Source organism: Argentina silus (genome assembly GCF_951799395.1).
Source record: "Argentina silus genome assembly, chromosome: 11".
NCBI classification, from domain to species: domain Eukaryota; kingdom Metazoa; phylum Chordata; class Actinopteri; order Argentiniformes; family Argentinidae; genus Argentina; species Argentina silus.
Window position 1 is genome coordinate 18,075,658 of NC_139665.1, and position 26,989 is coordinate 18,102,646.

The 26,989-nt window shown below is 43.0% G+C and overlaps 3 protein-coding genes across 6 annotated transcripts in view; 1 reads left to right on the forward strand and 2 right to left on the reverse strand.

The window, feature by feature from the left end:
- The window catches only part of ctdp1 (CTD (carboxy-terminal domain, RNA polymerase II, polypeptide A) phosphatase, subunit 1), a 58,778-nt gene extending 53,157 nt beyond the window's left edge, over positions 1-5,621 (reverse strand). For all 3 annotated transcript variants that reach the window (XM_083680961.1, XM_083680960.1, XM_083680962.1), the window contains exons 1-7: positions 5,193-5,621; positions 4,631-4,714; positions 4,222-4,315; positions 3,593-3,721; positions 2,623-2,773; positions 1,303-1,393; positions 333-499 (exon numbers count right to left, since the gene is read on the reverse strand). In XM_083680961.1, the coding sequence (XP_083537087.1) occupies positions 333-499; positions 1,303-1,393; positions 2,623-2,773; positions 3,593-3,721; positions 4,222-4,315; positions 4,631-4,714; positions 5,193-5,494 (1,018 nt within the window). In that variant the 5' untranslated portion in view covers positions 5,495-5,621. The remainder of the gene's footprint in view (positions 1-332; positions 500-1,302; positions 1,394-2,622; positions 2,774-3,592; positions 3,722-4,221; positions 4,316-4,630; positions 4,715-5,192) is intronic.
- Positions 5,622-7,121: 1,500 nt separating this feature from the next.
- On the forward strand, positions 7,122-13,499 carry adck5 (aarF domain containing kinase 5). Of its 2 annotated transcripts, XM_083680832.1 has the most exons (16): positions 7,122-7,223; positions 7,374-7,426; positions 8,210-8,301; positions 8,490-8,636; positions 8,744-8,819; positions 8,957-9,157; positions 9,264-9,404; positions 9,540-9,653; positions 9,742-9,873; positions 9,979-10,062; positions 10,437-10,518; positions 10,763-10,841; positions 10,962-11,053; positions 11,271-11,523; positions 11,801-11,917; positions 12,313-13,499. In XM_083680832.1, exons 2-16 carry the CDS (start codon positions 7,388-7,390, stop codon positions 12,413-12,415), a joined length of 1,752 nt encoding a protein of 583 aa, XP_083536958.1. In that variant the 5' UTR covers positions 7,122-7,223; positions 7,374-7,387; the 3' UTR covers positions 12,416-13,499. The 2 variants fall into 2 exon arrangements, with proteins under 2 accessions (XP_083536958.1, XP_083536957.1); XM_083680831.1 differs by lacking the exon at positions 7,122-7,223 and having other exon boundaries at positions 7,288-7,426.
- A 174-nt stretch (positions 13,500-13,673) lies between these two features.
- Positions 13,674-26,306, reverse strand: cpsf1 (cleavage and polyadenylation specific factor 1). The gene is made up of 38 exons (XM_083680950.1): positions 26,143-26,306; positions 25,517-25,682; positions 25,313-25,340; positions 25,057-25,190; positions 24,859-24,939; positions 24,515-24,663; positions 24,220-24,366; positions 23,921-24,060; positions 23,612-23,722; positions 23,401-23,494; positions 23,213-23,300; positions 22,695-22,853; positions 22,147-22,198; positions 21,923-22,017; positions 21,584-21,658; positions 21,317-21,397; positions 20,796-20,900; positions 20,584-20,706; positions 20,234-20,375; positions 19,961-20,139; positions 19,649-19,788; positions 19,334-19,514; positions 18,974-19,180; positions 18,778-18,867; positions 18,540-18,689; positions 18,275-18,427; positions 17,953-18,069; positions 17,319-17,418; positions 16,997-17,081; positions 16,351-16,492; positions 16,114-16,266; positions 15,772-15,948; positions 15,281-15,347; positions 15,127-15,174; positions 14,834-14,989; positions 14,499-14,628; positions 14,102-14,240; positions 13,674-13,918 (listed from the first exon to the last, which is right to left on the reverse strand). The coding sequence occupies exons 2-38, from the start codon at positions 25,658-25,660 to the stop codon at positions 13,871-13,873; spliced, it is 4,410 nt and encodes a 1,469-aa protein (XP_083537076.1). The 5' UTR covers positions 25,661-25,682; positions 26,143-26,306; the 3' UTR covers positions 13,674-13,870.
- Positions 26,307-26,989: the final 683 nt, after the last annotated feature.

Below are 26,989 nucleotides of genomic sequence, written 5' to 3' on the forward strand. Positions count from 1 at the left end.
TCTCTTAAGTGTATCCGTTTAATTGATCCCTCTGCTTCATAAAGTATTGACCTCTTCACATAACGGTTCACTGTGCCATTTTGAAACTCCTGTGTTATAACTGCTGTGTGATCATCAGACCTCTGCTAATTCAGTGGGCAAAGTTAAGCTCCCAATCCTCTAAAAAAAGGGTCCATCTACTGAGACTAAGAGAAAACTTTGAGAATTCCATTAAACGGTTTGGTCCTAAAGTGCCATGTATAACGATCGGAGTAATTCTTCTTGAGGCTTATGCCCAGACAAGGAGGAAAAAAGTGACTGTATACTGTAAAAGCTTGGTCCACACACTGTACCTTTCCGTGCCATCTGGGCTTCCCGAGATCCAGGCGGTGCGTTGATGTCACCTGTGCCCTGGAAGTAGATGTACTTCTTCACTGTGATGAGGTTGGGTGCAAACTTCCACACATCCTCCCGGTCGTCAATGATGCACACCATAGAGTCTCCACAGGGGAACAGATTCCTGGAAGGTACAAGGTTACATACACAACATGAAACAGACATTACATATACACGGCTAACTTGTTACACCCTCGGTCTGTAACAGCCAGGGTCACTTCGGCAACATTTAGAGAGTCCCACTGTAGCAAACTACTCTGCTACCCTCTCCATCACTACTCTGTCCTCTCGGGGGGGGGGGGGGGGGGGGGACTGAATCCTGGACCGTGACTCATTCATTATCATAACCAGAGACATTATCATATCTTCAGCTCCAATCACTACTACTTTGATTTAATAACAGAAAGATATTCTTGGCATCCTATTACAGGAGTCACTGATGAGAAGGAATATTGCAAAGATCTTCCCTGGCTTGTGCATGTGCAGCCCTGCCATCCAACAGTTAGCCAGCAAACTTTTATATGGCATGTTGTCTGAGGGGGCAACAAAGGATGACTTGACTACTGCCAAGTTTTAATCGACACAAAGGTTTCCTGGTTCCAATAATTAAGGCAAAGGATTACGTTCTGGGAATTCTTCCACTGAATTCTACAGCAGCTGCTTAGCAAAACTAAACACACCCCTATAGAAGAACAACAACTTTGATTCCTTACAAAATCTCCCCTCAGTGAATGTATGAATCTATCCCCAAAGTTTGGAAAGGGTAAGGTTACATGAGTCTCTCCAACTTTAAACAGAAAACTACCGTGATTGAATGTCCTCAACTTCCTTCTGCCAGGTGTGTTGGAGGCTTTTGTCAGAGTGTGTGTGTTGAATGTGTGTTCTTTTCAAAGCTATTCTGACATCAACTCAGAAAATAGCGGTCACCTTAGATTCCCCGTCTTGGAAAATGGGTCAATGCACTCATCTCTCGACAGGATCCGATGTGAGAAGAGTTTCTTTTCAGGGTCCAGGAAGCCTGGATAGGTGGAAAATGGACCAAAAGAAAAACATTACAGGATGAAATGACGAATTCAATGAATTATATGTGGAGGCAGGAGAGCTTTGAATGCAGTCGCTAGGCCGTGCATTTAGCAAGGCTGCTGTCTGCATTCGCAATCCTTTTCAAAGAGCTTGGAGGGAGCGGCGGCGCCGTTTTGCTAAACACAATCTCCATGCCTCCGCTGCGGAACACAGAATAGCTTACCAATAACAAAGAAAAAAAGCTTTTTATGTCCATTTTGAGCCATTTCACAGATTTTTGTGTTAATTCTTTTTTTGTTACACAAATTTCTTTGATTTTCATCTCAGGTGCCAGTGTGTGTGGCTTGGACAATCATTGTATATTCAGTGGGCACTCATTAAAACCTCAAGGGGAGAAAATTAAACGTCTGCGTCTTATCAAGATTTGTGTCTGGAGAAATAACAAAGACAAGTTTTGATGGAGCACATACCCGGCTGCTATTGAACCAGAGAGACCAGCCGTTGTCTCCTAAACCCCATAACAAACCCTTCTCTACCTGTAGAAGAATTCAGACCAAACTGTCCTCTGTGCTGAGCTAGAATCCAATCTGTATTAAACATTCATTATTCAACCTCAGGGCAGTGCTTCACTGGGGCTATTCAGTATAGAATAATCTCCCCATAGCCTTACCATTTATACAGTGAATATCAAACGGGCACAATGTAAACATTGGGACTACATTCCAACATTCTGTGAGAGGCTCACAAACTGATCAGAAATGATGTCTTCAGTGGCTGAAACACAAAATCTACACATTTATGCGTAGGTCGGATGAGTACTGGACACAAAACTAAGGCAAATGATGCCCCCTAATGGTTACACAAGGCAATACAACAGCTGATTGTTACTCTGCACTCAAGATTTGCCTCGAAAACAAATCAATTCGAGGCATGCTTGCAACAAGTCCTGTTTTGTGTCAAACTTTGCAGCATAACTTAATCTGGCTGGCAATAAAGACCATACAAGCAGTGTGGCCTCATCTGCCGAGCATTACAGACCATTCAGCAGTATGACATCACCTGGCTAGCATTACGGACCATTCAGAAGTTAAGTAAAAGTACTGTGGAGGAGAAAGCATGTTTTCAATATCAGTTGCCCTCCAAGACATTTTGCATAACCCTTACCTAAGATAATGGGTTCTGTGTGGCGATCATTCAATGCACAGATAAGCATTCAAAAAGTACCTGCGATGGTGTGTGCATATAGGCGGCTCCCAAAGGTGAAGACATGAAGCTCATAGAGCTTGGCAATTTTCTCCAGGAAGTCCTTGCAATGTGGACGCAGTCGTGTATGCAACATGGGCTCCCCACGCCCCAGCTGGAAGTGGAAGATTCCCTGTGGAACATGACAAACAAGACGAGGGGCATCATCAGTCTGTTCTGTATATGAGGGGACACTCAAACATCAATCTCTGCCAATGTTGGGACATACTAACACATATCTTATTATGTGCTGGAAAAAAAACAACCATACAGTCATAAGGGCTTTTAGTGGAGCGGTGAGAGGCCATATTTTGAAGGGATTGTGCCTTTTGTGATAAAAGCACAACATTTGATACAGAGCCAGTGCAGGTCCTATTTTACCTATAGGGCCATTTGGTCGTATACCCCCTGGTGGCCATTTTCAAAATTGTCATATTTATTAACACTAACATCATATAAGGAGACATGTTGCATATCATTGTAACCAGGAGGTGCTAGAGAACAGTAAAATGTCATTTTCTACTCGTTTACATGTACAATATTGAAACTAAGGGGGCCTAATAGCTAAAAATGCTCATTAAGAGCATTGCCCCTTGCTCTGTGTAAAAAGTTGTGCTTTTATCACAAAAGGCCTCTGGCTGCCCCACTATTTGAGCTATCCTGCCATTCAGGTCTTTATTCAATTGTGTGGTGACTGTCATACAAGTGGGCATATAATCTAAAATGAAAAATACATTTCTAATGTTGGCCTAGAGCTGAGGCTCATTGATATTTGATGTTGTATATCAAGACAATTCAGTCATTCACAAACAATCTGCTCATGAGCAAAGGTCTTACATAGAAAAGCTATTGCTGCTCCCAAAGGAAAATAACCAAGAACCAAAATAAATGTATTGAGGTATTGTGGGCAGGATGTAGGTATACAGGTAGTGAGTAGGGGTGGTGTGTGTACCTTATTGGACATGCGCTGGCAGTGCTGCTCTGTGGTGTGTATCAGTGTCTGATCCAGATCCACCATCAGCACCAGCTTCTTGTTCCTATGCAATCTCTGCTGGTCTTCTCTGCCCAGCTGCTCTGCTTGCTGTGTGTAGATGTGTTGGGGTAGGGGAGAGAGAGAGAGATATGGAATTATTTACAAGCCTTTGAGTCCAAATGCACATTTTAAATATATACATGTATTTGGTCACACTTTGCATAAAGTTGCCCCTATACCTGTATAGTAAGCAACTCTGTAGTTACTCCTGAACAAACATTGTATTACTTTCTGTTACATAGGACAGCTTCTTATTCCACTTGTGTAATATCCTTTTCCCACTTGTTTAATAACAAACCACTCACCTCCATTTGCCATGATATTACCAAATGACTATTTAACTATATGAATCCAATCGTGTTGCTACATTAATATAAACCACCTCTAAAATAAAAAAAAATTAGGACCTATGGAAATAATCATTCATAAAAAGGGGCATTGAGTATAAAAATGCAGAGCTGGGTTCCAACACAGAGGTAATATGAAAGAACAACTGCAAGGTCACATCAAGTGGCCCGGTCTCCAGGTGTCCCTGTGACAAGGCTCACCTCTGAGCTGACCATCAACTCCGGAACACTGTGCACCATAGAGACGGTTGCTGTGGAGATGTGCGCTTGCTGTTTCCCATTCTTGCTCTGTAGCCTGAGAGAAAAAAGGAGTGGGTGTAATGAATTTAGCAGCATGTCAGCATGTACAGTGGATCTTGTGGTTTTAAGAGAAAGATAAGACTTCTCTCTAAGAGGTATGACAACATGGTGTTGCCTGAAGATTCGTACAGTAGTCACAATTTGCTATGCATGTTGTGTCAGTGTACATTCGCATCAGATTTGTCATAAAAAAAAGAGTCTCATTGGTGCGTCAGAGTAAAGATTGTGTAACAGATTTTTGGGCCCTTTCCCCCCCAGCTCCACTGTGTACAAGTCTTGTGTAAATGAATGTAGTTGTATGTTGACTTACTGTGTCAGGTCCTGGCCACATTCAGCGCACAGACCCTTCATCACTATGGGATGGCTGCATTCTTCTATTCTGACGATGACACCACTACAGGAAAAAAAAGACAGTTGATATATCATGATTCCCTTACAAGGGAACATGTACAATCATCTGCTAATCAGCACAGCACAGCAAAAAGACAAAGTTAAAATTTTCCTAATAAGCTACAGTACCAATGGCAATTCAGCATTATGTTCAATTTAACTGTTATGTCTGACCTTTTCATGCACAATAACAAGAGAGTAAATATTATTCGATGATTAAATACCATGTGAATGATGTCAAGTAAATCAATGTTGACATTTTGTTCATCCTGATGATGTACACATCGGCGTTCCTGCACATGCGCGACTGGGTTAGCATTGCTAGCGAGCCATAGCTAAGTCTACCCTACCAGGGTCGCTAAACAAATGTACACCAGTGAACGATTAAGCAACTACATGGCAAGTAACACTCCACACAATATCACTCTGAAAAAAACTAAACTGACACAGCAACATGTAACGACTTCAGCTGGCTGACTCACCCAGGCGATATGACTTGTCCAAGTTGACAGCAGAGCTCCTTTACCACTCCAGCACGGTCCGCTTTCAACCGCTTCTCTGGCAGCCTGTTTGGCTGTTCTCGTGGCTCTGATCCGGCCTCTTTTTCCAGCGGGATAGGAGCACATAACGCCAGCACAGAATCCACATTGACAAGGGACCCGGGTTTGACTTTCCACTCCAACAAACGCAGAGGACGCGCTCCAATTGGGTAGCGGATCTCCGCTACTTGCACCGCGGGGCCCTCTGCTGCACCGCCACCACCGGAGTCCGCAGGGTCCTCCATCTGCTTTGCACTTCAAATCCCTTTAAACTTTAGGCAACGGTCCAGTTTAAATAGTTATATAGATCACGAAAAGTTGCGTTTATCACTAATATTGACAATAGTTCAGCTAGCTAGCTAAGAGACCAAAACAAACCTGCAGCAGAACTGAGAGGTAGAAAACGATGACAGACCGCGGTTCAGGTTCTTTCGCTCTTCCCGCCCGTAAACAGGAAACACAAGACTGCAGCGACAGTCGCACATCTTCCGGGAGAATGTGTGACAGAGGCTGAAGCTCCCTCTGACAACGAGAGCTTCACTGAAGTTTGATATATATCATGTGTATATTGCGTACAGAACAAATATAAAGGAATAGAATAGAACAACTTTATTATCCAATGTGGAAATTTGCCTTTGGTGTGTTTCTTTGGCTTAATTGACAGCTGTGTCATGTGACTCCAAATAATACATAAGACATAAAACATTTAAAACATCAAACAATATCTGGAGCTCATCATCAAAATAGATACTTCCATAGCTGCTCTCCATATCTCATACATATCGATAATATGTTCGTCTGTTTGTATTAGGGTGTTAAAGTTAAACACCTAATTGATGTGCCTATGTAAAACAAAGATGGAAGAAATTAAAAGTGCGCAACATGAGGGTAATTTCCATCCTCCAATGAATATCCTCCACTTTTCATCTGCATCAAAGCTTTGGGGACATCCCGTTGTTTGGATACTAATATGATGTAAGATGATGTAACACAAAAGTAATATCCATCTTCTCCAAGGGTCACATGGGGTGCGTTCACTTGTTACACACTACATGTTCACTTGTTACACACTACAATAAGATAAGATAACACTATTTTAAAATGTTGCTCATTCGAAAAAACACAGCATGCATAATCAGATTAGATATGGCAGTTGTTATTTGGCCCACGTTTGTCTCAGTTGCAATGTACAATGCATTATCACAATTTATTTTACCAGTATGTGTTGTCTTTAAAAGACACAGTCTGTATGATTTATCAAATCATATCAAACCTTAGTTATATAGTAAATTTTATAGAGAGATTCACAGGAATAATACATAATTTATCAATGTCTAGCAATTTCAAATAACGAAATATAATACCTGGGTTTTGATAGATATGACTTAAATACTTTCATGATGAGAGCAGCTGTCACAACCAACATTATTTATGTTACTCAATGGTTTCTGTTTCTGTTTTAATAAGACACTTTGTAAGATGTTGCCTATCATCATGTTTTTAAGTAGCCTAATAATGTTTGACTGTTTGTGACTCACTTGTGCAAGTGTTCAGTCAAGTGTTATTTTCAGGAGAAAATGTTATGAGATGTAGTTTATTTGTTACATTGCACTTTTTTTTTGCTCTCTTTGATATATGCACATTTTACAGAGTATGCATATCAGAGTATGTCTGTCCAATGAATCTCTCCCAAGGCTAGCATTTTCGATGACAGCACACAGGTCTGCAAAGAGATAGCACACTCGTCGTTTCCGGCTTGATCATGACGAATAGGGAATTCTAGGAATTAATTCCCATTCATATAACATTCATTTTTGATTGATCCTACATAAAAATACACATATTATTTCTCGCTGTAGGTGATTTAAATGTTATCTCAATAGTTATCGTTTTCTTGTGTCAATTTGGTCCCTGAGGCGGATGTCGAGGCAAGTGAGAAATCTTGTGAGAAGAGAAACTCGGACCATTTGTCAGGTGATCACATACGTACGCACTGTCTCTGCCTAGTGAACATCTACATTGTAGCCACCTAGTAAATCTAAGCATGATCTGAAACGAGTTTACAGTATCAAGGTTACATTTAGGAAATTGACAACGCGTTTCTAAATTTATCCCAACGACAAGAGAGCGAGGTGTAAATGCAAGGGCTGAACATGGCAGGAGAGACCTTCAAAGCGGTAAATTATTTGTTTGAAATATATCTTTCTTCCTCTGCATTAGCCTATCTGACTAGCATGATACGATCACCAAATTCAGACGCCTACCCGTTCAATTTGACTATGACATTTAGATGCAGTTACTAATATTGATAACATTAAGAAAAATATACATAGCCACTGGAATGGTATGAATTGAACATACTTGTCTAAGTTATGACAGATAACAACCCTCATGCAAGCCACTCACTTGTACACACTGATTATACAGATGATGCCCCCATGCAATTACAGCACCACCAGGTTATTCATTTCAAGGCTTTGCACAATTGCTAATTGGTCCTAATTTTGAGATTATAATGTCCAACCTTTCTAGAGCATTTATAGTAGATTGTGCAATACGTGTTTTATTCAATGTCATGTTAAATAGGAATGAGTAAATGAATGATGCAGTGTATGGTCAGGTCCCTGACACAGAGGCTCTATCTATACATCAATCAGTCTGTGAAAACATTGTGTTCTCAGATAGGACAGTTAATGAAAACAACAAAGTGTTCCAGCCTATGGAACTGGCCTTGATGCAGACCTTCCCCACCCCTTACCAGTCCCCATGTTGTTATTCAATGTTGGTAACACAACGGGATGAACTATGTTTAGAGAAATAAATCAGTATTAACTAAAAGTTACCACCTCGACAGGTCTATTATTAACACAGAAGCAGTGCTTGACTAATGTTAGTTGTGTAGGAGTTGAGGCTTGTAAAGGGGGTTGATTGTTATTTTTGTAATTTTGCTCCCTGCGTAGTTAAGGTTGTGTCGGCATCACTTGGCCCTGCTCCGCAGATGCCCACATCCAGACTCACAGCTGCAACTCTGCAGATCCTACAGTTCACACAGGTACTGAGCTATGTGCTAGCAGTCAAGCAATACTGTATTAGGTAACCCTCCAGAAATAATAATCTATCAATCAACCAAACTTTATTTCTGTAGCACTTTTCCTGCCTGAATGCAATGGAATGTCCTTCCCAATAAAACATAAATATCAAGCTGATATTTTCTGCTGAAAATATATATTTTCCTTACAGAGGAGGGAGTCGAGGTCTCTTACGGAAAATGTTTCTTGGGGTTTCCGTCGGTGTGCCTGTGGTGGTGGGGGTCCAGTACGCTGTGTCAGAACCCAGAGAGAGAAGGAAGATGAAGATCTTGGTGGAGGGAGTTGGCCGGTTTTGCAGGTACGTCCCGACACTGTTGCACTATTACACTTCTAGGAATAACATTTTCAAATCATAGTCAGAAAGGTTGAGCCACATTCAAACCTTCATATTTTCTTTCCCAATAGGTCGATATATGTTGGGCTCTTAATCTCAGTAGATTATTGGTGGACCTCCAATGTGACATTACGTGACATGGATGAGGTAAGTTTGACAGAATGGAAATACCCCCCCCAAAAAACAGGCCTACTGTTTATAACTGGGACAATAGCCCCTGCCCTATCATAATCGCAGTGATGTGGTGTGGACAATCCTATCATATTCTTGTCCTCCCCTGCCAGAGCAGCTCATCCTACTTGGCAGAGATATCAGCGTGCCACCAGAGGGCAGCAGACAGCATGGTGGAAGGAGCTGTGCAGAATGGAGGCATTTACATTAAACTTGGCCAGGGCCTGTGTGCCTTCAACCACCTCTTACCCCCAGAATACGTCCGAACCCTGCAGGTCCTGGAGGACAAGGCCCTGAACAGGAGGTACAAAGAGGTGAGACCTTCAATAGTCTTTCCAAACATTGGTCTTAAATGTTCTCAATGGTCAAAAAATGGTTCATTAACATTCTAACACCACCCCCTGACTCCCTATCTTTCAGGTAGATGCACTGTTCAAAGAAGACTTCAACACAAGTCCGGCCAAGATGTTCAGAAACTTTGACTATGAGCCCATAGCAGCAGCCAGCTTAGCCCAAGTTCACAAGGCTGAGCTGCATGATGGGACCCCTGTTGCTGTGAAGGTGGGTCGAGGTTCACTGAACACATTCAAGCAGTTTAATTAGCCACTGGTACTGTGTATGATTTACTGTCTTAAACAGGTTTCACTCATGTCATTGTAATGTGTATTGTAATGTAATTCTTTCTCCGTTCCACAGGTGCAGTACATAGACCTCAGGGATCGGTTCGATGGCGATATCAGGACACTGGAGATCCTTCTGGATGCTGTGAAGTTCATGCACCCCAGCTTTGGATTCAGATGGGTCCTCAAGGTAAGGGCTTACATTTGAGTATGTCTGTTGACAGACACATCATTTGTTGACATGGTCCCCTAATGTGGGTTTTCACTGATGTTTTAAGGACTTGAAGGGTACCTTGGCTCAAGAGTTGGACTTTGAAAATGAGGCCAAGAACTCAGAGAGGTGTGCAGAGGAACTTAAACACTTCAATTTTGTTGTTGTGCCCAAGGTCTACTGGGAGCAAACTAGCAAGGTGAGACAGATGATCATATTCTTGACTAAAGACTACTTGGATATTCTCAACCACCAATACATTAGATTAGTTTTGCATCTTTATTTAACAATTGTTATCTTTTAGAGGGTGTTGACAGCCGAATTCTGTGATGGCTGCAAAATCAACAATGTGGAAGAAATCAAAAGGCAAGGACTCAGCTTGAAAGATGTAAGTGCCTGTCATTACACACCAAGAGTGACATTCATTATGTCTATGAGGATCATCATTCGTGATCAGACGCATCGCTAATTTCACTCACACTTACAAACCTATATCTGCGTAGTAACTCTGTACTCTAGTAACAGCATTGCATAAACCTGATACTGTACAGTACATTAGTCATTTAGTAATTGGAAGAATTGAGCGGTTTGTGTTACTACTTTTACTACTGCTACATTTTCCTTTTATAAAATGTACAGTATGTGTTATACATATTTCTGATTGCACTTGTGCAATAACACAAACTGCTGAACTGAAATATACCATGCAGTTACCAAACTTTTATGTCACAACATGTTAATGTTTTTCTGCATGTCCTTCAGACGGCTGACAAGCTGATCCGTACATTTGCAGAGCAGATATTCTACACTGGCTTCATCCATGCTGACCCCCATCCTGGCAATGGTAGGTGTATGTTTACAGGCTTGTGAAAGATAATTATTTAGAGAAGCATTTAGCTACTGATTATCCAGTGAACTCCCTTAACCTTTTCACATTGACATTTTCTGCTCTCACATACAGTAGAGTAAATATGCTGATTTATTGCCTCTGATCACAATACACACAGTTTTTTGAGCTTGTATGAGGACAAATAACTACAATGTACAACAATGCTTAGAATGACTTGGATGTCTATATCACATTCCAGTGCTTGTGAGAAGAGGTCCTGACAAGAAGGCAGAGCTTGTTCTTTTGGATCATGGACTGTATGAATACCTCAGTGAACGGTATGTTTTAAACTGTTGCTCAAGGTTATGTATGCATGTACTGCATGTGTCCGGTTTAAATGGCAGAGCTTGAATGTGCAGATAACAACTCTTAACATTTGACCTTCATTCAATGTGTAGTGACAGGGTAGCCCTGTGTAAACTGTGGCGGTCCATAGTCCTCCGAGACGAAGCAGCCATGAAGAGGTACTCCAGTGTTCTTGGGGTCAAAGGTCAGGACAGTTAATTGTTATCTTTATTTGATCAATTGTCAGCTTTGATGCATTAATTTTACACAAAATAATAATAATAATAATAATAATAATAATAATGATAATAATAATAATTTCCATTTAATACAGAAAGCATGTGCTTTGAAAAAATCAAGTACCACAATATAATAAACTAATCAAAACATGCTAACAATGACCTGTCCTATGTGGTTTCCAGATTACTTTATCTTCTGCGAGATGCTACTGCAGCGACCAATCAACATGCGGGAGTTGGGCCTGTCCAACATCCTGAGTCGGGAGGAGACGTCCTACATGCGCGACATGGCTGTCAATCACTTCGAGAACATCATGCAGGTCTTGAAGTCGATGCCCCGTCCCATGCTACTCGTGTTCCGCAACATCAACACAGTCAGGAGCATCAACATCACTCTGGGTGCACCTGTCGACCGCTACTTTATCATGGCCAAGAGGTTAGCAGGGGCATATCATATACTCATTTCCTTCTTATCTTACTTTAATTGACCAGAGTAATGAGATTCTAGGAATCACACACTGTAATGGATTGATATGGGTGTGGTGTGGTGCTTTTTTACCAAACGAGTCCTGAGCTTTGATTTAAATGGAATAAGAGATGACTTGCTGTGCATATTGATCTGTCGTCTTTGTGAGCTTTTGATACACATTTCAAAATGTTAACCCCCTCATATTGAACTACAGTATTGCTAACCCTTGCTTCCCTGTTTTCAGTGCTGTTCGAGGCTGGGGGAGGCTCCAAGCAGAGATGCCAGGGGTCCTGCCTAGGCTTTGGCTGTTCCGGATGTTCCGGACACTCTGGGAGAGCCTCAAGTTCGAGTGTGCCTTGAGGTAAGGGATGGTGCTTGGAAGTACTGATCACGGTATTGTGACCTTGGCACAGGACTGCCACCGGGTTTTTTTTTCTACCACTGACTTCAAAAGCATGAGGCCAGCCTGGTGTGCTATATCCTACAGCTGGAATTTAATCACACCTGCCATATAGCAATGTATGCACTGTCTTTGTTTGTTTATTAATTTATTACAAAACACATTTACAGTATCTGTGAGGGGAATACATGGTAGCTGTTGTAGTTTTGACAGAAGCTAAAACCATTGTTTTATGAGCAAAAATAGCTACAATGCAGGTAGAGCAGATAGATCCTGTTTTACACAGGATATATGTAGACAATCATAAACATTTGCTTTGAATAATGCTTGCTTCTCATGACATATTATCCTCACAGGTCAGAGATGGTGATGATGAGCCTGACACGATCACTGCTGAGCCTGCTGTCTCTGTTTGGCCTTGTATCTCTGGATGAGGAGATGTACCAGTACCTGAGGTAGAAAACACCCTGTTACAGGACCTCATTACCTCAGCAGGACCATAGAACAGAGATGGACCCCTGTTTAACTCTCTCTTGGGAGGATGACAACAACAACAACAACAGAGTTTTTATTATCATGTTGTCTGCTGGTGGTGATTAAAGACTGAAGAACACCAAATACAGTTTAGGACTAAACTACACAGCAAAAGCACAAGAGATGAGTAATAGTGGAGTCTCAATGCCATGTTTGAATATATCCATTGGCGAAAAATGTGTGGATCTTTTTAAATCAAGGGGCTATTTTATGATCGCAGCAATATCCAAATGATCCTGCTTTTTTATTCTATTGTACATACATTTTATTTAACTGTGAATTAATTTGATTGAAGGATTTCAGCAGCATTGTTATACATTGATTTCTTTTAAAGCATAAGTTTACTATTTTACTCTTTATAGTCTGATGGTTCCTTGCCCTGAATGTAGTCTGTGGGCCAGGAGACTTAAGCTAACTTAAGCCACCGCTTACAAAAAAAACCAATGGGAGTGATGGGGACAAATCCAAATCACCTTACAGTGCCTTCCAAGAGTTGATTTGACCATGCAATTGTGAACTTACAGTATTCTACTAGCCCCTATCACATCCATTGTGTTATTTGGTTAGCAGTGGCTAAAGTTAGCATAAGTTGCAGTGGCTATTCAAACTAATCTGTACCGTGTGTTAGTCATTCCTAGCCCATAGACTACTTTCAAGGAACCGTCTCACCAATTTAGTCATTTGGCTGAACTATCCCTTTCAGGTTGTCAAGATTCCTGCTGTGACCGTTTGATGAATGTAAATTAGTATATGAAGTAGCGATCTGATATTTGAGTTAACCTCTCAATTTGAATATCATATGTAATGTGTCAATCTTTAGTTTTATATGAAGACATCTCTAGGCACTGTCAACAACAGTTTGTAACTCTAATTGCATTAGCTGGATCATATGGTAAAGAAGGGGTCCTAAGATCTGTATGTTTGTAGGAACTAAACTCATTATTTAACAAGCCATACATACAAAACTACTCAGTCTGAGAGCCAAAAGGCAATGAAATGCTGCTGAACAATACCTTTTTAAATTCTATTCTTATATTTATGATGAATATGTTTAATATAATAAAAAATGTGTGTGCTACCTCTTAGCATCGTTTTGTCTGCAAGTCCCTAACATCACAAATCCCACTATAGTAACGAGAGGACCCATAAATGTTTGTAAAGGAAGATACAATCCAGTGTTTTAAATGATTTTTAATTAACTTTGTTTAGAAAATATTCTAAGAAACATGATGAATTTACCTTCTTTTGTCAGACACAAATAACAAAAACAACAAGAACATGGCATTAACAAAGACTTTTTTTTCCATCCTATATAAAACAGAGCATTAAGTGAATGCCACCAGTTGAGAGGGGGCACATTTAGGGGAGAGAATCCTGCTCTCAGAAATGAGCAGTCACTCTGTCAACCTCCAGAAGATCATCTAAGATCTGAAATGAAGAGAGGGAGAAGACCATGATGAGAAACGGTTGGGGGGGGGAATCAGCAACATATACTTGACAAAGGGATTGAAATATTTCAGTTAACTGATCAACTGTTTGGTCAAAATTGTTTGATCTGGGCCGGATTACTACAGTCATTTGCTTAGTTCTGTCAGAGGGGACTATACTCACTATGTCTGAGGTTGTGCCGATCTTCTTGGCCAGCTCACTGCGTTCCATGGTGCTCAGGTACAGGTACTTGTTGAGGAGCTCCCCATCCAGAATGTTCCGCACTGCGTTCTGCAGGGTGCGCCGGTCCGTGTGCAGCATCCTGCCAGAACCAGATCCAAACATAACACATACAGTACGTGTTAGCTTTGGGGGAAAATCTATTTGCATTCCCTCTGAAATCCTGAACAATTTAACTATTTGCAACATTGTAGATGTCAAAAGGAATACTGATGGCCTCAAATTGAAAGAATGTTTTAATTCTGATCATGTTTCTCAGGGCAGCATGTTTCTCAAGTGTTTCAGTTGCAAACTCAGCATCATTTTGGAGGTGTAGAAGAGTGTGCAAGCAGATCCCAACCTGAATGCTTTGGGGTTTAGGCCTGCATGGTGAGGGAGCATGGTGGTGAGGGCATTCTGCAACATCAGAAGCCGGCGGTAAGTCTTCTCCTGCATGGGTAAGAGCAGCCCAATCCCTCCATCCAGAGTGGCTGTGGGAACACAGAGAGGGAAGAGAATATTTACTGCTACTGTAAGGAGTTAAAGCCGCCCATTTTGGATCCTTCTGAAAACAACAAACGCAGAGGAGCTTTTGATTGCACGTACTAAAACTAACTTTGTGAGATGGTCTGTTACTTTGTTCCAAAGGGGGTTGAGGTGGTGGAGGGAGTTTTGACAGTGAGTTTTGAGCCCTACCAAACCAAGTGATGTGCTTGTTGTCCCAGGTCAGGGCCTTCTTGCTGGCAGTGTCCACTGCCCCTCGGCAGGGCATCCTCCAGAAGGCGTTGACGTGGGTACCGACATTAAAGTCGGCCCGTCTCAGCAACCGCATACCCCCGAAGCTCTCCTTGGCTATACCGTGGCAGGAAATAAGGCACTAGTTCAGTATGGATACAGGAACACTTTGGAGTTACAGTCTTAGATGACACATCAACTCTGTTTGTAATTCTGCATATTTAAAAGGCTAACAACTACTATTTATTATTTACCTTCTGGCAGGTACATGTACACCGACAGGTTTTGGTCTCGGTCTGAAACTGAAATGGAGAAAAGATAACAAATGTTAACATTGAGATGTCAAGGCATTGTGAGTGCTTTAAGAAATATTTGAATCCTGCCTCTCCATCCAAAGCATGACATTACCCAGGAATCCCAACTGGTTGTTATCCACCATGAACTCTATGTTGTACACCTCCAGAGGTTTGGCGTCCTGTGGTCACAAAAAACAGAAGAAAGAAAGAAGGAAAGAAAGAAAAAAAGAAAGAAAGGAGTCCTATGAGACTAACAAACACTGGCACGAGAATGAACACAAGACAGATAGTTGAATTACCTCCTGAAGCCGGTGCTGCTCTCTAGAAGATAAATTTAAACACACAACCATCTCTGGACTCCCACAGGGCAGGAGCCGCAGTGAAAAACAAAGAAAGTGCTTCTATCCATCCCATGCATCCTCATTTGGGATGTACAGTGAAATCAATAAACTCCAAACAACATTGTACCAACAATAAATCGCTCTGCCATCTGAATACAATGCTTTGAACCAGATTATAGCCCCTGTAAGCTTTTAGGGGATTCCAAATCAGTGAAAATGATGCGCTGCAAATGTGGCCATTTTGGTTTGCGAGCGGCCTCACCCTGCTAATGAGAGACAGCGTCTTGCTCTCGGGCTGGTAGCGCAGCAGAGAGATGCTCTTCATGAGGTCGGCGGCCAGGATGAAGTTCTTGATGCTGTACATGGAGTGGATGTGGAGCTGGGTGTCGATGAAGGCCATGCCCGTCAGGTCGTTGTCCTTCAGACTCCACAGGAAGATCTACACGCAGAAATGTGCAGAGGTCCATGCAAAGGATGACTGCTTTTCAATATGTGATTCTGAACAGGCCTTAGGAATAACAGTCAACCATCACGTCGGCCACACAATGACATTTAGACCTTAGCAGCTATGGTAGAATAGTGTGAGGGTGAGGCGGTTGGTCACCTTCTGTCCGATGGCAGAGACGAGGAATCCGCTGCAGTGACACAGTGCTGTGACCGGTCCTTTCTGCTCCTTCTCATACAGGACCTTGAACTTGTTCTTAGTGAGGGGCTGACCGGGCTCTGGGACCACCTCGATCACATCCAGGATCAAGATCTGAACGAAACCAATAAGACCCATGATCAGAAGGAGGGGAACAGGTTCACGCTAATTTAAAATTGTGACCCAGTGGGCACTCACCCTGCCCCTGCAGGTGACCTCCTCCCCCTGCATCAGGCAGGTGCCAGCAGCCACGTAGCCCTTCAGTCCAGACACCGTCTCCTGGCTCTTCAGTGCTACAGTCTTCATACAGGTCACATGCTCCCACTCCTCCAGGTCAATCCTGAAAGTCAAGCAGAGAGAAGGAGGGAGGGAGGGAGGGAGGGAGGGAGGGACAGACAGGGGACAGACACATATGACTACAGTTGAATTTAAATACTGTTGATGTTGGTGCTCCTGATGTTTCTGTGCTCTTTGTTTTGATGTGTATTGGAGCCCTGTGAACCTGAAAGCAAATGGGCACAGTGTGTGTACTATTCTATTTTGTTCACTGCACAATCTAATGGCCATCCCTCAGGTTGGGCTTGTGGAGGCTGTTCTCCATAGAGCTGCAGTAGTTGTAAGTATGTGTTGGGAACTAGGTGTTAGCTACTGTGTGTTGGGTACTAGGTATTAGTTACCGTGTGTTGGGTACTAGGTATTAGTTACCGTGTGTTGGGTACTAGTGTTAGTTACCGTGTGTTGGGTAGCAGGCATTAGTTACTGTGTGTTGGGTACTAGGTATTAGTTACCGTGTGTTGGGTACTAGGTATTAGTTACCGTGTGTTGGGTACTAGGTATTAGTTACCGTGTGTTGGGTATGGCCTCCCAGCTGACAGGAGAGATGAGCTGGATGGAGAATTTATCCTGCAGAGGATTAATGTAGCGCTCATCTGAGGAAGGAGAAGAAAGGGCAGAGTGAGAGCACCGCCAATCGCATATTGTTCAGGATTAGAAACCATCCTGATATTCTCAAACGGCCAGAGCAACACAAAATTCTGCTATACAATTTCAGGATTGATTGACAGCAGTCTCAAATAGCCTAAGCAACACAAAGAGGTGCTTTATAATTTCAGGATCTAATGAATGAATGAACGTGTATGCATGTTCATACTGAGGTAAATACATGCCTTTCTCCCCCCTGTCGATGGTCTCAAACTCCTTCTCCTCCCCAGTCATCCTGGGGATGCGCGTGCAGGGCTCCTTTACACTGGTGCACACAGCGTAGACCTGAGAGGCAGAGCCAAGCAACACAGCACAGCATATCAAAGGCCTTTTCTCTATTTCTAGTTCCTCTATTGACTTTTTCCCCTCAGCAGACTCTGAGGAAAAAGACTACCGTACACACTTTCATCGTTGCCTTTGAAAGGGATTATAGCTTAATATCAACACACTTTTAATATGAACTTCTTCTTGTTAAAAAATAACATATCTCCGTATAATGGAACTTGTCTGCCGAATTCTTGGTGGAGGATTGTTGTTGTGAATGATTGTTGTCTGTAAAAACTGGTTATAAATGTATTGTCAATGGAATGCAAATAGTGATGTGTTTAGAATACATAATCAGGGCACACTTGAAAAAGAGACCCTGGTCTCAAGGTGCTTTCCCCTGTATAAATAAAGGATCAATAAAAAAAATAAAGTCTACATATTGTAACTGCGCTGGTGCGACTGTGGAGTGCTGTATTCTGGCATGCACTGAGAAAAGGTTCTTTGGCTTTTTACCCAAAGGATTATGTCTGAGTTGAGACAGCTGGACCTTACCTTGGACTCCACATGATAAGAGACGTAGTGGACAGTGCACCTCAGTGGGATCTTCCTGACGGGCCAGGGGGCGTCGTACGACAGGTATGTGGGTAGAACACTGATCCTCAGCTCTCCCTGTGGAAACAGAAAACACCAACATAACATCTGCGTCCTCGCCAGGGAAGGCTGGTGGAGGTAGATATCGGAGGACGGGCTCATTGTAATGCATGGAATGGAATGAGGAATGGTATCAAACGCGGTGGCCAGGAGCCCGTCCCCCTGGTCCTTGCCTAGTGGACAGACGTACTACAGACCTGACAGAGAGAGGTCGTCTCTGTACCTGCTTATTGAAGTAGAGGAAGCCTTTTGGGCAGTTGATGTTGTGGAAGGGTGAGAAGGACTCGATGGAGCCGTCGATGGTCATGGGGTGGAGTCTCATGGCACCGCGAGAGGTCACCAGCATCCAGTGAGGGGAGGGTCCGCAAATAAACACCTGAGACAAACAACAACATCAACATTAGGTGGGCACAGAATGACAGTGTGTTCTAGAGCAGGTCAGTCCCTAATGGCCTGTTGTGCACATTTTTGTGTGAACAGTCTCTTACCCCTGAATACCCGGAGATGTCCTCAAAGTATCTGAACCTGGCCACGCGACCTTTGACCACCGTGCCGTCTTCGCCGGACCCGCCCTCTGCCTTTTTATCCTTCTTTGACAGCTTTGCTTTCTTCTCGCGAAAGTTTATATTGTGGGGCATCTGAGCAGAGAAAAGGCAAGCATTTCAGAATAACCTCTATGTAAAATCCACATCTTGACTAGCTCATTTCAAATGGCGTTGCTTTTACCTTCTTGAAGCGCACTTTCAAGTTGCTCTGGGTTTGCTGCTGGTCATATCGGAAGGCCTCATAGATTAGAAGTTCTTGTTCAACATGGACCTTGGGAGAAATGTAAAAAGATAATGTCACATATTCTGGCCTTTCACAATAGTTTTGAGGCAAGAATGAGCAACGGATAAACAAAAGCACATTCGTTGAAACTCACCAGCAGGTAGGGTCTGCAGCGGTTGTAGCCCAGCGATACCAGGGCCACCTCTTTGACCAACGGGATCTCTCCCTGTCGTGTCACTTCCTCTTTTTTACCCTCCCCCTGAGCTGCTGATTGGCCAGCGGAGCTGTCAACCAACACTCTCTGGCCAACAGGGAAGTTCTTCACCAGGAATACTAATCGCCAGTCAGGGAGTTGGTAGATCTAGATAAGCAAGGCAACAAAAAAAAAACACATAAAAAATCAACATCCTGTACAATAAACCTATGCAGTACTACAATATAACCATTGGCAACATAACACAGTAGTGATATTGAGTCAGTTACCAAACTATAATGATAAAACATTGAGCCGTACCTCCATCACACCATTCTCCCTAACTATCATGCACCAGTGGGTGGGCTCTGCTCTGCCTGGGCCTGCCCCTGTCCCAGAGAACAATCCAGCGTGGCCGCTGTAGTTTGCCTCATCCTTAGTGGGGGTGATGCCAGGGTTGGAGTCTCCATACAGCATCTCCTCCTCATCGTCCACTGTGTTGCTGGAGAGGACATGACAGAGAGAGAGAGAGAGAGAGAGAGACTGTTACACAACCAGCAAACATGAATCAATAGAAAATCCCTTTGAGACCTCCAGTTTTCCTCCCATGCAGCAGGGGGTGCTGTGGCTTCTCACCTGAGGTCATGGATGATGGTCTCCGTCTCTAAATGACTCCTGGCAATGGTGTCCTCCTTGGTGGAGCAGCTCGCCTTGTTCTCCATGGTGAACATGCCGCTGACGTCACGGTAGGCACACAGTGTGATCACACGGGATTGCTGTGGAGGGAACAGACAGGCACTGGTCACACCACTGACCTCTAAAACTGAATTTGTCAGGGCTCAAACTAGGTAAGCGAAGTACCCCCCCAATTTGTAGACATCCCTTCTAGGGAGCTAATCTTTGTTTAATCAATGTAGTCTCTGGATTGTGTTGTATCAGGTCACTCACTGTGGGGATCTGAGGTTTCTGTAGGGCCAGGCGGTGAGTCTTCCCCATGTAGGAGTCACTCTTCAGCACAAACATGGTGACCACTCCGTCCGCGGTCATAATGACCACGTAAGGGTCGGCCACAGAGCACTGCACTATGGGAGAACCCAGGTCCACGGGGATGAAGTGCAGCTGAGTCACTGAAAGAAAGATCGGTGAAAGTGAGTGTGAGAAAAAAATAAATAAAATAATGTTTTGCTCCCTTTCATAAAAGACGATGAGACAGATTGCTACCTCCTTCAAGTAGTCGTATGCCCATGGGGGAGACCTGGATGATATACTTGTTGTCCCCGATGTTTCCTGCAAATACAGTGGGTCCCTGTGTGGCGAAGCCACTGGTGTCCAGCTCCATGATCTCCTGTCCCGTCTGCAGGATCTACAGTACCACACGGGATGGAGGAAGAGACAATTGACCTTCACAGACTGCAGCAATCCCCTTATTCCCTTAGTTTAAACATAGAGAAGCACTTGGTGAATTGTCAATACTTTGTAACCAGGACAGGAGAAAAAAGCTCCAAACTGCTGTGTATGGTTGGATGTGGTGTGTGTGTGTGTGTGTGTGTGTGTGTGGTGTGTGTGTGTACCATGGTAGAATCCTCTCTGCTCAGAATCAGGAAGCCGTGCTTCTTCTTGTCATCCTCCACTCTAGGCTCGCCCTTCTCCTCTTCCTCAGGATTTTCATCCTCTTCCTCGCCCTGTAGTGGTGACTGGAGGGGATCGCACAGGGCACAGCTTGGTATTCAACAATCTGACAACACAGAATGTAATAGAAAATGGCTCTATACTATAACAGTACCTTGTCTTTCTCCTTGTCCTCTTTCACCTCATTGGAGATGACAGTCCACATGTCATGGCAACCTGGCAGTTCAAAGGTCGTGACCACCTGGGGCCTGATGCTTCTCTGTGAGCGGGGGTGGAGTGGAGGGGAAGATAATCAACAATTTCAACACTCAAATTTCGAGCCACAGAAATAAATCAATAAATAAATGAACTCACAAAGCAGCCATTGGTTAGATCAAGTTTTAAAATTGTTTATGTGATTGTTGAGTGTTGAAAGCTCCTCTGTTTCTGGGGTGTTTACAGGCTACTCCGTTGATCTCTGAGGCAGCCCTGGTAAACCCAGAGTTCACTGTAGCACCGTCACTGGACCTGTGGCAGACGTGCCTCCCCACCACAGGTCTTAGTACAGTGCAGCATTTACAACGACACCTCTCTCTCTCTCTAACCCTCTATCGGACACACACACGTCACACACACACACGTCACATACACACACATCACACAAAGTATAACAGAGTTGCTTAAGGGAGGGTTTACCTGAAGCACAGACAGCGCTCCATTCTTCCCAAACCCAGAACACACCACCACCTCCAGATCAGGCTCAGGGTTGTTTTGGAACTATGGACATTGAAAAATCAAACACATCGATCTTACTCATTTTGTTTCCTTAACAAAGCTAAAAAAAATCCATATCGAGATCTTAATCAGTGCCTCCACAAGTTACAGCACAAACACGGGGTTGTACCACAGGGCTGGAGAACAAAGGTATGTTGACTGCGACTTTGGAATGAAAGGAAACTGTACCTCTTCAGACAGGAAGGCAGGCTCGCCCATGGAGGCATTGGAACAAGGTCCTATGTTCAATATGCTATCACAAACCTGTAAGTAAATGTAGAGTAGACAGATCATAAACCAATATTGAATGTGATTTCACAAACCTAAAACGAGACAGTTTTCACATGGACACACTCCCTCTAATGGTAACCTCAAAATGCACAGACAATAAAGAGTTGCTATTTTCTATAAAGCACAAAAAACTCATATGATGGATGAGCTGACATGTTTCACATGACAACAACAACAACGGTTGGCTAAAGCAGTAAACAGACAGACTTGCATGGGCAAGAAAATAAGAAGGTCTACCTCAAAAGAGTAGGTGGCCAGCTGAGTGCCTGACTGGGCCTCATTACCATACACCTCGATCTCATCCACCTCATCTGGGAGCGAGCCCTTGCCAGCTGAACAGGACATGGGGGGGGAGGGGGGGGGAATGTGGTTGTGTTTATTACCTTGATAAGGCCAGCAGGACATGTATGAATATATACAGTACAAGACACAGCCAAGAAATATCAATATCCACCACATACCTGTCCAGTTTGTCGAAGAATCCACTCGTTTCTTTTTACTGGGTGGCTCCTCCTGGAATGATTACAGCAACAATGAAACATTTCTATTCACAATATAGGCAAGCATACCAGGCTGGAATCTACCCTCAGTTTAGGAGCAGAGACAATGTGACAGGGATTCACTGTGTTCACTGTGCGACGACATCAAATACATACAAAGTGTCATATATCGTCCTCTAGTCAAAGACAAGTTCAAACCTCAGCCAAATCTGATTTATAGCTGGAACAGAGGCATATAGGAGTTATATACTGACAGCTATTTAACAGAGCATAACTAACACTACCATTTAGTTGTGTCCTTGAGACCAAACGAAATGAATAAAACAATGGCATACACCACCTTCTCCCTGAGAAGATGTCATTAAATATCCACTCCCGGCCGGCGATATGTAGCGCAACTCCATTAGCTAAGCCAATGGATTGGTTCCACTGAAATCTATACCTTTGTTCCAGAATCACTCACAGCGATAGTACGAGGGCCATACGTAGAACGAAACACAACGACTCACCTGCTTCTCTGTATCTTTCTCATTTCCACTGTCTCCTTCGTGGCCCTCCTCAGGTGGGGCCTCCTGCAGTTTCTCCGTGTATTTCTCCGTGTATTTCAGGAGGAGAGAGTTTCCAAGACGGGAGCCCAGGAACAGGTAACCGGCCTCCATGGTCATCATCTGGAGGAAGAGAGCCTGGGGTAAGGGGGGAACCTCTATGCTTCAAGAGCTCCTCCATCACCGGTCCTCTCTCGGCTGACAGTAAGCTGAGAATATAACTTCTCTGTGCTCTCTCTACCACAAAGCTATTTGTATGTGTGTCTGAGTGTGTGTGTATATAAGCCCTCTCTCTCTCTCTCTCTCTCTCCTCTGTGAGTGCGTTTGCGCATGAGGCTAAAAACTGTCAAGTAAGGGCTGCTGTCAGCACATCCTCTGTGGAGGAAGATTTAATGTGCCTGGAGCAGCAGCTGCCCAGGGGGTAGCTAGAGGGTAAAGGCTTGCGTCAGCAGACTGCCCTCACTCACTGCTATGCCACTTACACAGGTGGTCAGGACGCTGGCAGCAGCCTTGTCAAAGTGGAACGCCCGGACGCTTCTCATACCATCCGTTATGAGGGTGAGCACATAACTACGGAGAGGGGGGAAAGAACGGGGTCATGACCTTCACCAGCTCATACAACGCAGCTGTAGCTTATGTATATGTGTCGAACCAACTGTGCTCCACTCACATCTCTCCTCCTTTTAAAGAGATGACCATCTTGTCTGAGCCGATGAAGGAGGACTGAGAACAATCCAGACTGATCTTCACTTCATCCTGTAAGCCTGAAAGATCGATAAATGTGTTTTTTTCCTAGGCAAGGTCATTAGAATTTCCGCTTCTCCTGCATATGCTGAGTGAGCTTAAAATCATTGATTTGTATGTCCTGCGATAGAGCTTACGTAAGGGAAAGGCGGTGGTCCCATTGGTTTGACTGTTGAGTGAGACTCCATATGGGGGAACGCTCTGGTTCAGGTACAGTACGGAATTCACAGCGAAAACAACTACACCACCTGAAACAAAAACAGGAAGAGTCTCACTGTCCTATCAATTCAGACTTTCTCCAGCAGTTGCCATACATACAGTCATTTCAGAGATTAGATCCATAATTATATTCAGTCATGATACAATCTAAAATAAAAGCAAGTCAATAAGTTATAATGTCATTTGGTTACAGTCTAAGCACTGTACTGTAAACACTGGACTCTCACCTATCGGCTTGGGCACAGCCATAACCTGGGTGCAGTCAAAGGGCAGATTGCTGAGGGACCAGATAACAGGGTGCACCTTCTGCATGATGTTTAGAGAGATGGCCACGATGCTGCAGGTGTCCTGCCTCACAGCCACACGCCTGTCAGAGAGGAACAAGAGGTCAGTCACACACGTCGAAAAATGAAGGGAAAAACAGTCTGAACAAACAAGTAGAAGACAGACAGGAGGAACGGAGGAGGGAGGGTTGTGTTCCCAACCCAGGAACAGAGGAGCACAGACGCTGTTGTGGTAAACTGACCCTGGCCATGTCTGGTTGGGCTCATACAGAATGAGCAGTGTGGGTTCATAGTATCCATGGAGGAACTTCATGTCAACAATGTTCAGCAGCTTCTCATCCAGCTCGCGGACGTCAATGATGTAGCTGGGAAGAAAGTTGGATTTGGGCCTGCATGGGAAGTAAAAAAAAAAGAAAGAAAAAAAAAAGAAAAAAAAGAAAAATTTAAAAAGGATTTTCAGACTCAAGACAGCAATTAGATAGGTATCTTATGTTAAATGTCACATTAAGATGCTACGAAGTTCCTGTGGGTACATACCCTTCAACTACTCCCTCCTGCTCGTCTGTTAGTGTATCTTTCCTGAATGGCAGCACCACAAGCTGGGTGCCATAAACCAGCATTACAGCACAGCGGTTTTCTGGATCCACACGGACAATGGGAATGTGCAAATTCTGGACAAATCCATCCTTGAGATTAAAAAAACAACAACGATGATTAAATGATTGTGCCGACAATATCAAAGGGCCTCCCTGGACTCTGAAGCACCACTAGCACTACAGACTTCGAGTCACGCTTTTGCTAGGGTAAGGTTTAGTAGTCATTTGTAGTCAAAACATACAGTATAGCAACTGAACACATTAAACATATTAGGTTCAACTTACCCTGAGCTCTGGCTCCTCAAAGAAATGAAGAGAGAGTGTCTTCAGATCATGTGTCCCTGGATCATACTCCACCACTGACAGCTGGCACAAAAGCAATATCCCATTTAAAACAGCAGTCTGACAGCAAATCAGTGTTTTATCTTGTACAGGGTACTGTAATACTATTTTTCTAAATGACTAGAAAGAGGGAGCACCTACCTTTGCATCTTTGAAACTGAGCAGGAGAGCATCTCTGCCAGCCCCCACAAGCTGCACGCTTGCCATGGACATGACATTGCCAAAGAGGGAGAAGCAGGCCACCTGCTCCAGCTTCTCCTTGCGACTTTTGACATCTGTTGAGGACAAGAGTGATGTCAGTTGAAGGCTGGCAAAATCATAACATGGTGATTTACCAAACCAGCTCTCCTGATATCAAAACATTGTAAATACTGTACAGAGGCAGTTTTGGCCATACCTTGAGACTTGTCAGTCTTTGAAGTAGTCTGAAATATGAGGAGAAAGGGATTACTCAAATTTGATGTAACAATATGCTCAAAAATGCTAACCAAAAATGCTAATGCCAATTTATTTTAGTTTATGATGACAACTACCTGTCCTCTTGATTTATCCCATAACACAAACTTTGAGTGATCAGAAAATAAAACCGTTGCTACTTCACCTCCACATCATGGATTATCCTATACACATAGAGCTGAGAAGTTCCAGCGACGACCAGGTTTTTCTCTTCGTTGGAGATGAAGTTGCAGTAGACGGAGAACTCGATTGCGGTGGGGGAGTGGGCTTGTCGATACACTGCGTACATCTTTCAAGCACGTCCGTAGCGCCTTTACAGTCGAGATGAAACGTTAGCTATTTTGATATCAGCTAAATATTCTTTTCATATTCCAATACAGGTAAAACATCGCATGTGAAAGATAAATCAATAAGTGCTGCATTACTATTTATGTGTAACTAGCTACTAATTTAATATACTTGTAATTGTACACAACATGAAGCTGCAGCCTGAGCTTCGCTTGATTGATATCCACATTGCCAAGCGGCTACAGGATGCTCGTCCATAAGTTAGCTATCTAGATGGATACTGAGAATCTATTGACTAGCTTACAAACAAGCCATTACTGTCAGTTTATTGGGAAAAAGCAATAAAAGCACCTGGGAACAACAGTTACTTCGCTAGCTGCAAGCGAGCTCCCACACCGTTTCTAACACAACGGCTATGATACCTACACACGCGAGTCTAGCTGTCCATGTTGCTAGAAGAAAGATTTTGACACCTGGACCTACCTATTGTTGTTAACAAGCTGGCTACAATAGTTTCCACTTTGGCCTTTCCCTTAATCTCACTTTTAATATTGCACAATTCATACACTTCAATTTGTGGAAGAGTATTTGTTATTGTTTTGCCTTTTCATTTCATTCAACATTTCCCAGACTGCCACTGGATAAAATGTGGGACGCTGAATTGTATTCGGCAAGGAACAAGGAGCATATTAACAGTTCCTACCTCCCCAATGGAAATAATCATTCATTTATCCCGCCAAAGTTGGCATGAAATAAATATATACTTGAAAAAAAGACAGAAACTTTCATAATAAGCACTTGAATTTCACCGGTTTAATTTCACATAAAATAATGACCAAAACATAATCTAGTCAAGAGGAAGGTGCTCCATAGAACCATATATATCAGGAAATGAGTCATTTTCACTGTTTAATTTTTTATGATTATGGTGATATTATTCCAAACTGCATGGTAAAGTTTGTACAATAGACAGAAAGCTTTGCAATCTGTAAGAATGGGTCGGTGTGTTAGCTCTGAAAGAAACAGTTGCTGATAAAAATGTTTATATGAATAATAATAATAAAATAAAAAAAGGTAAAAGAAATACAGTAAGACAATGCAAACTTGATGAATTGTTTAAATGATCTAAACTAACTTAGAATTCTCTACGGTTTGGAACTTTTCAGCTGCTGTGCTGCTAGCCACCGAGGGCTCGTGCGGAAGCCATAAGCACCCCATGAGTGTGGTAAAAACAACTAGAAAATAATAATAAAAAAACATAATAATTTGAGGACCATATGTGATCGCCACCTTCACCGGCCTCATCAGAAAACTATCCATTGACAATATT

Excerpts from the sequence above, each read along its gene's own strand:
- adck5 (XM_083680832.1), top strand. The coding sequence starts at position 7,388 with ATGCAAGGGCTGAACATGGCAGGAGAGACCTTCAAAGCG. Across the intron at positions 9,158-9,263 it reads TGAACAGGAGGTACAAAGAG|GTAGATGCACTGTTCAAAGA; the intron begins GTGAGACCTTCA and ends CCTATCTTTCAG. Across the intron at positions 11,524-11,800 it reads TACTTTATCATGGCCAAGAG|TGCTGTTCGAGGCTGGGGGA; the intron begins GTTAGCAGGGGC and ends CCCTGTTTTCAG.
- cpsf1 (XM_083680950.1), bottom strand. The coding sequence starts at position 25,660 with ATGTACGCAGTGTATCGACAAGCCCACTCCCCCACCGCAATCGAGTTC. Across the intron at positions 20,707-20,795 it reads AGGACAAGGAGAAAGACAAG|TCACCACTACAGGGCGAGGA; the intron begins GTACTGTTATAG and ends GATCCCCTCCAG. Across the intron at positions 14,629-14,833 it reads CAAGCACATCACTTGGTTTG|CCACTCTGGATGGAGGGATT; the intron begins GTAGGGCTCAAA and ends GTGTTCCCACAG.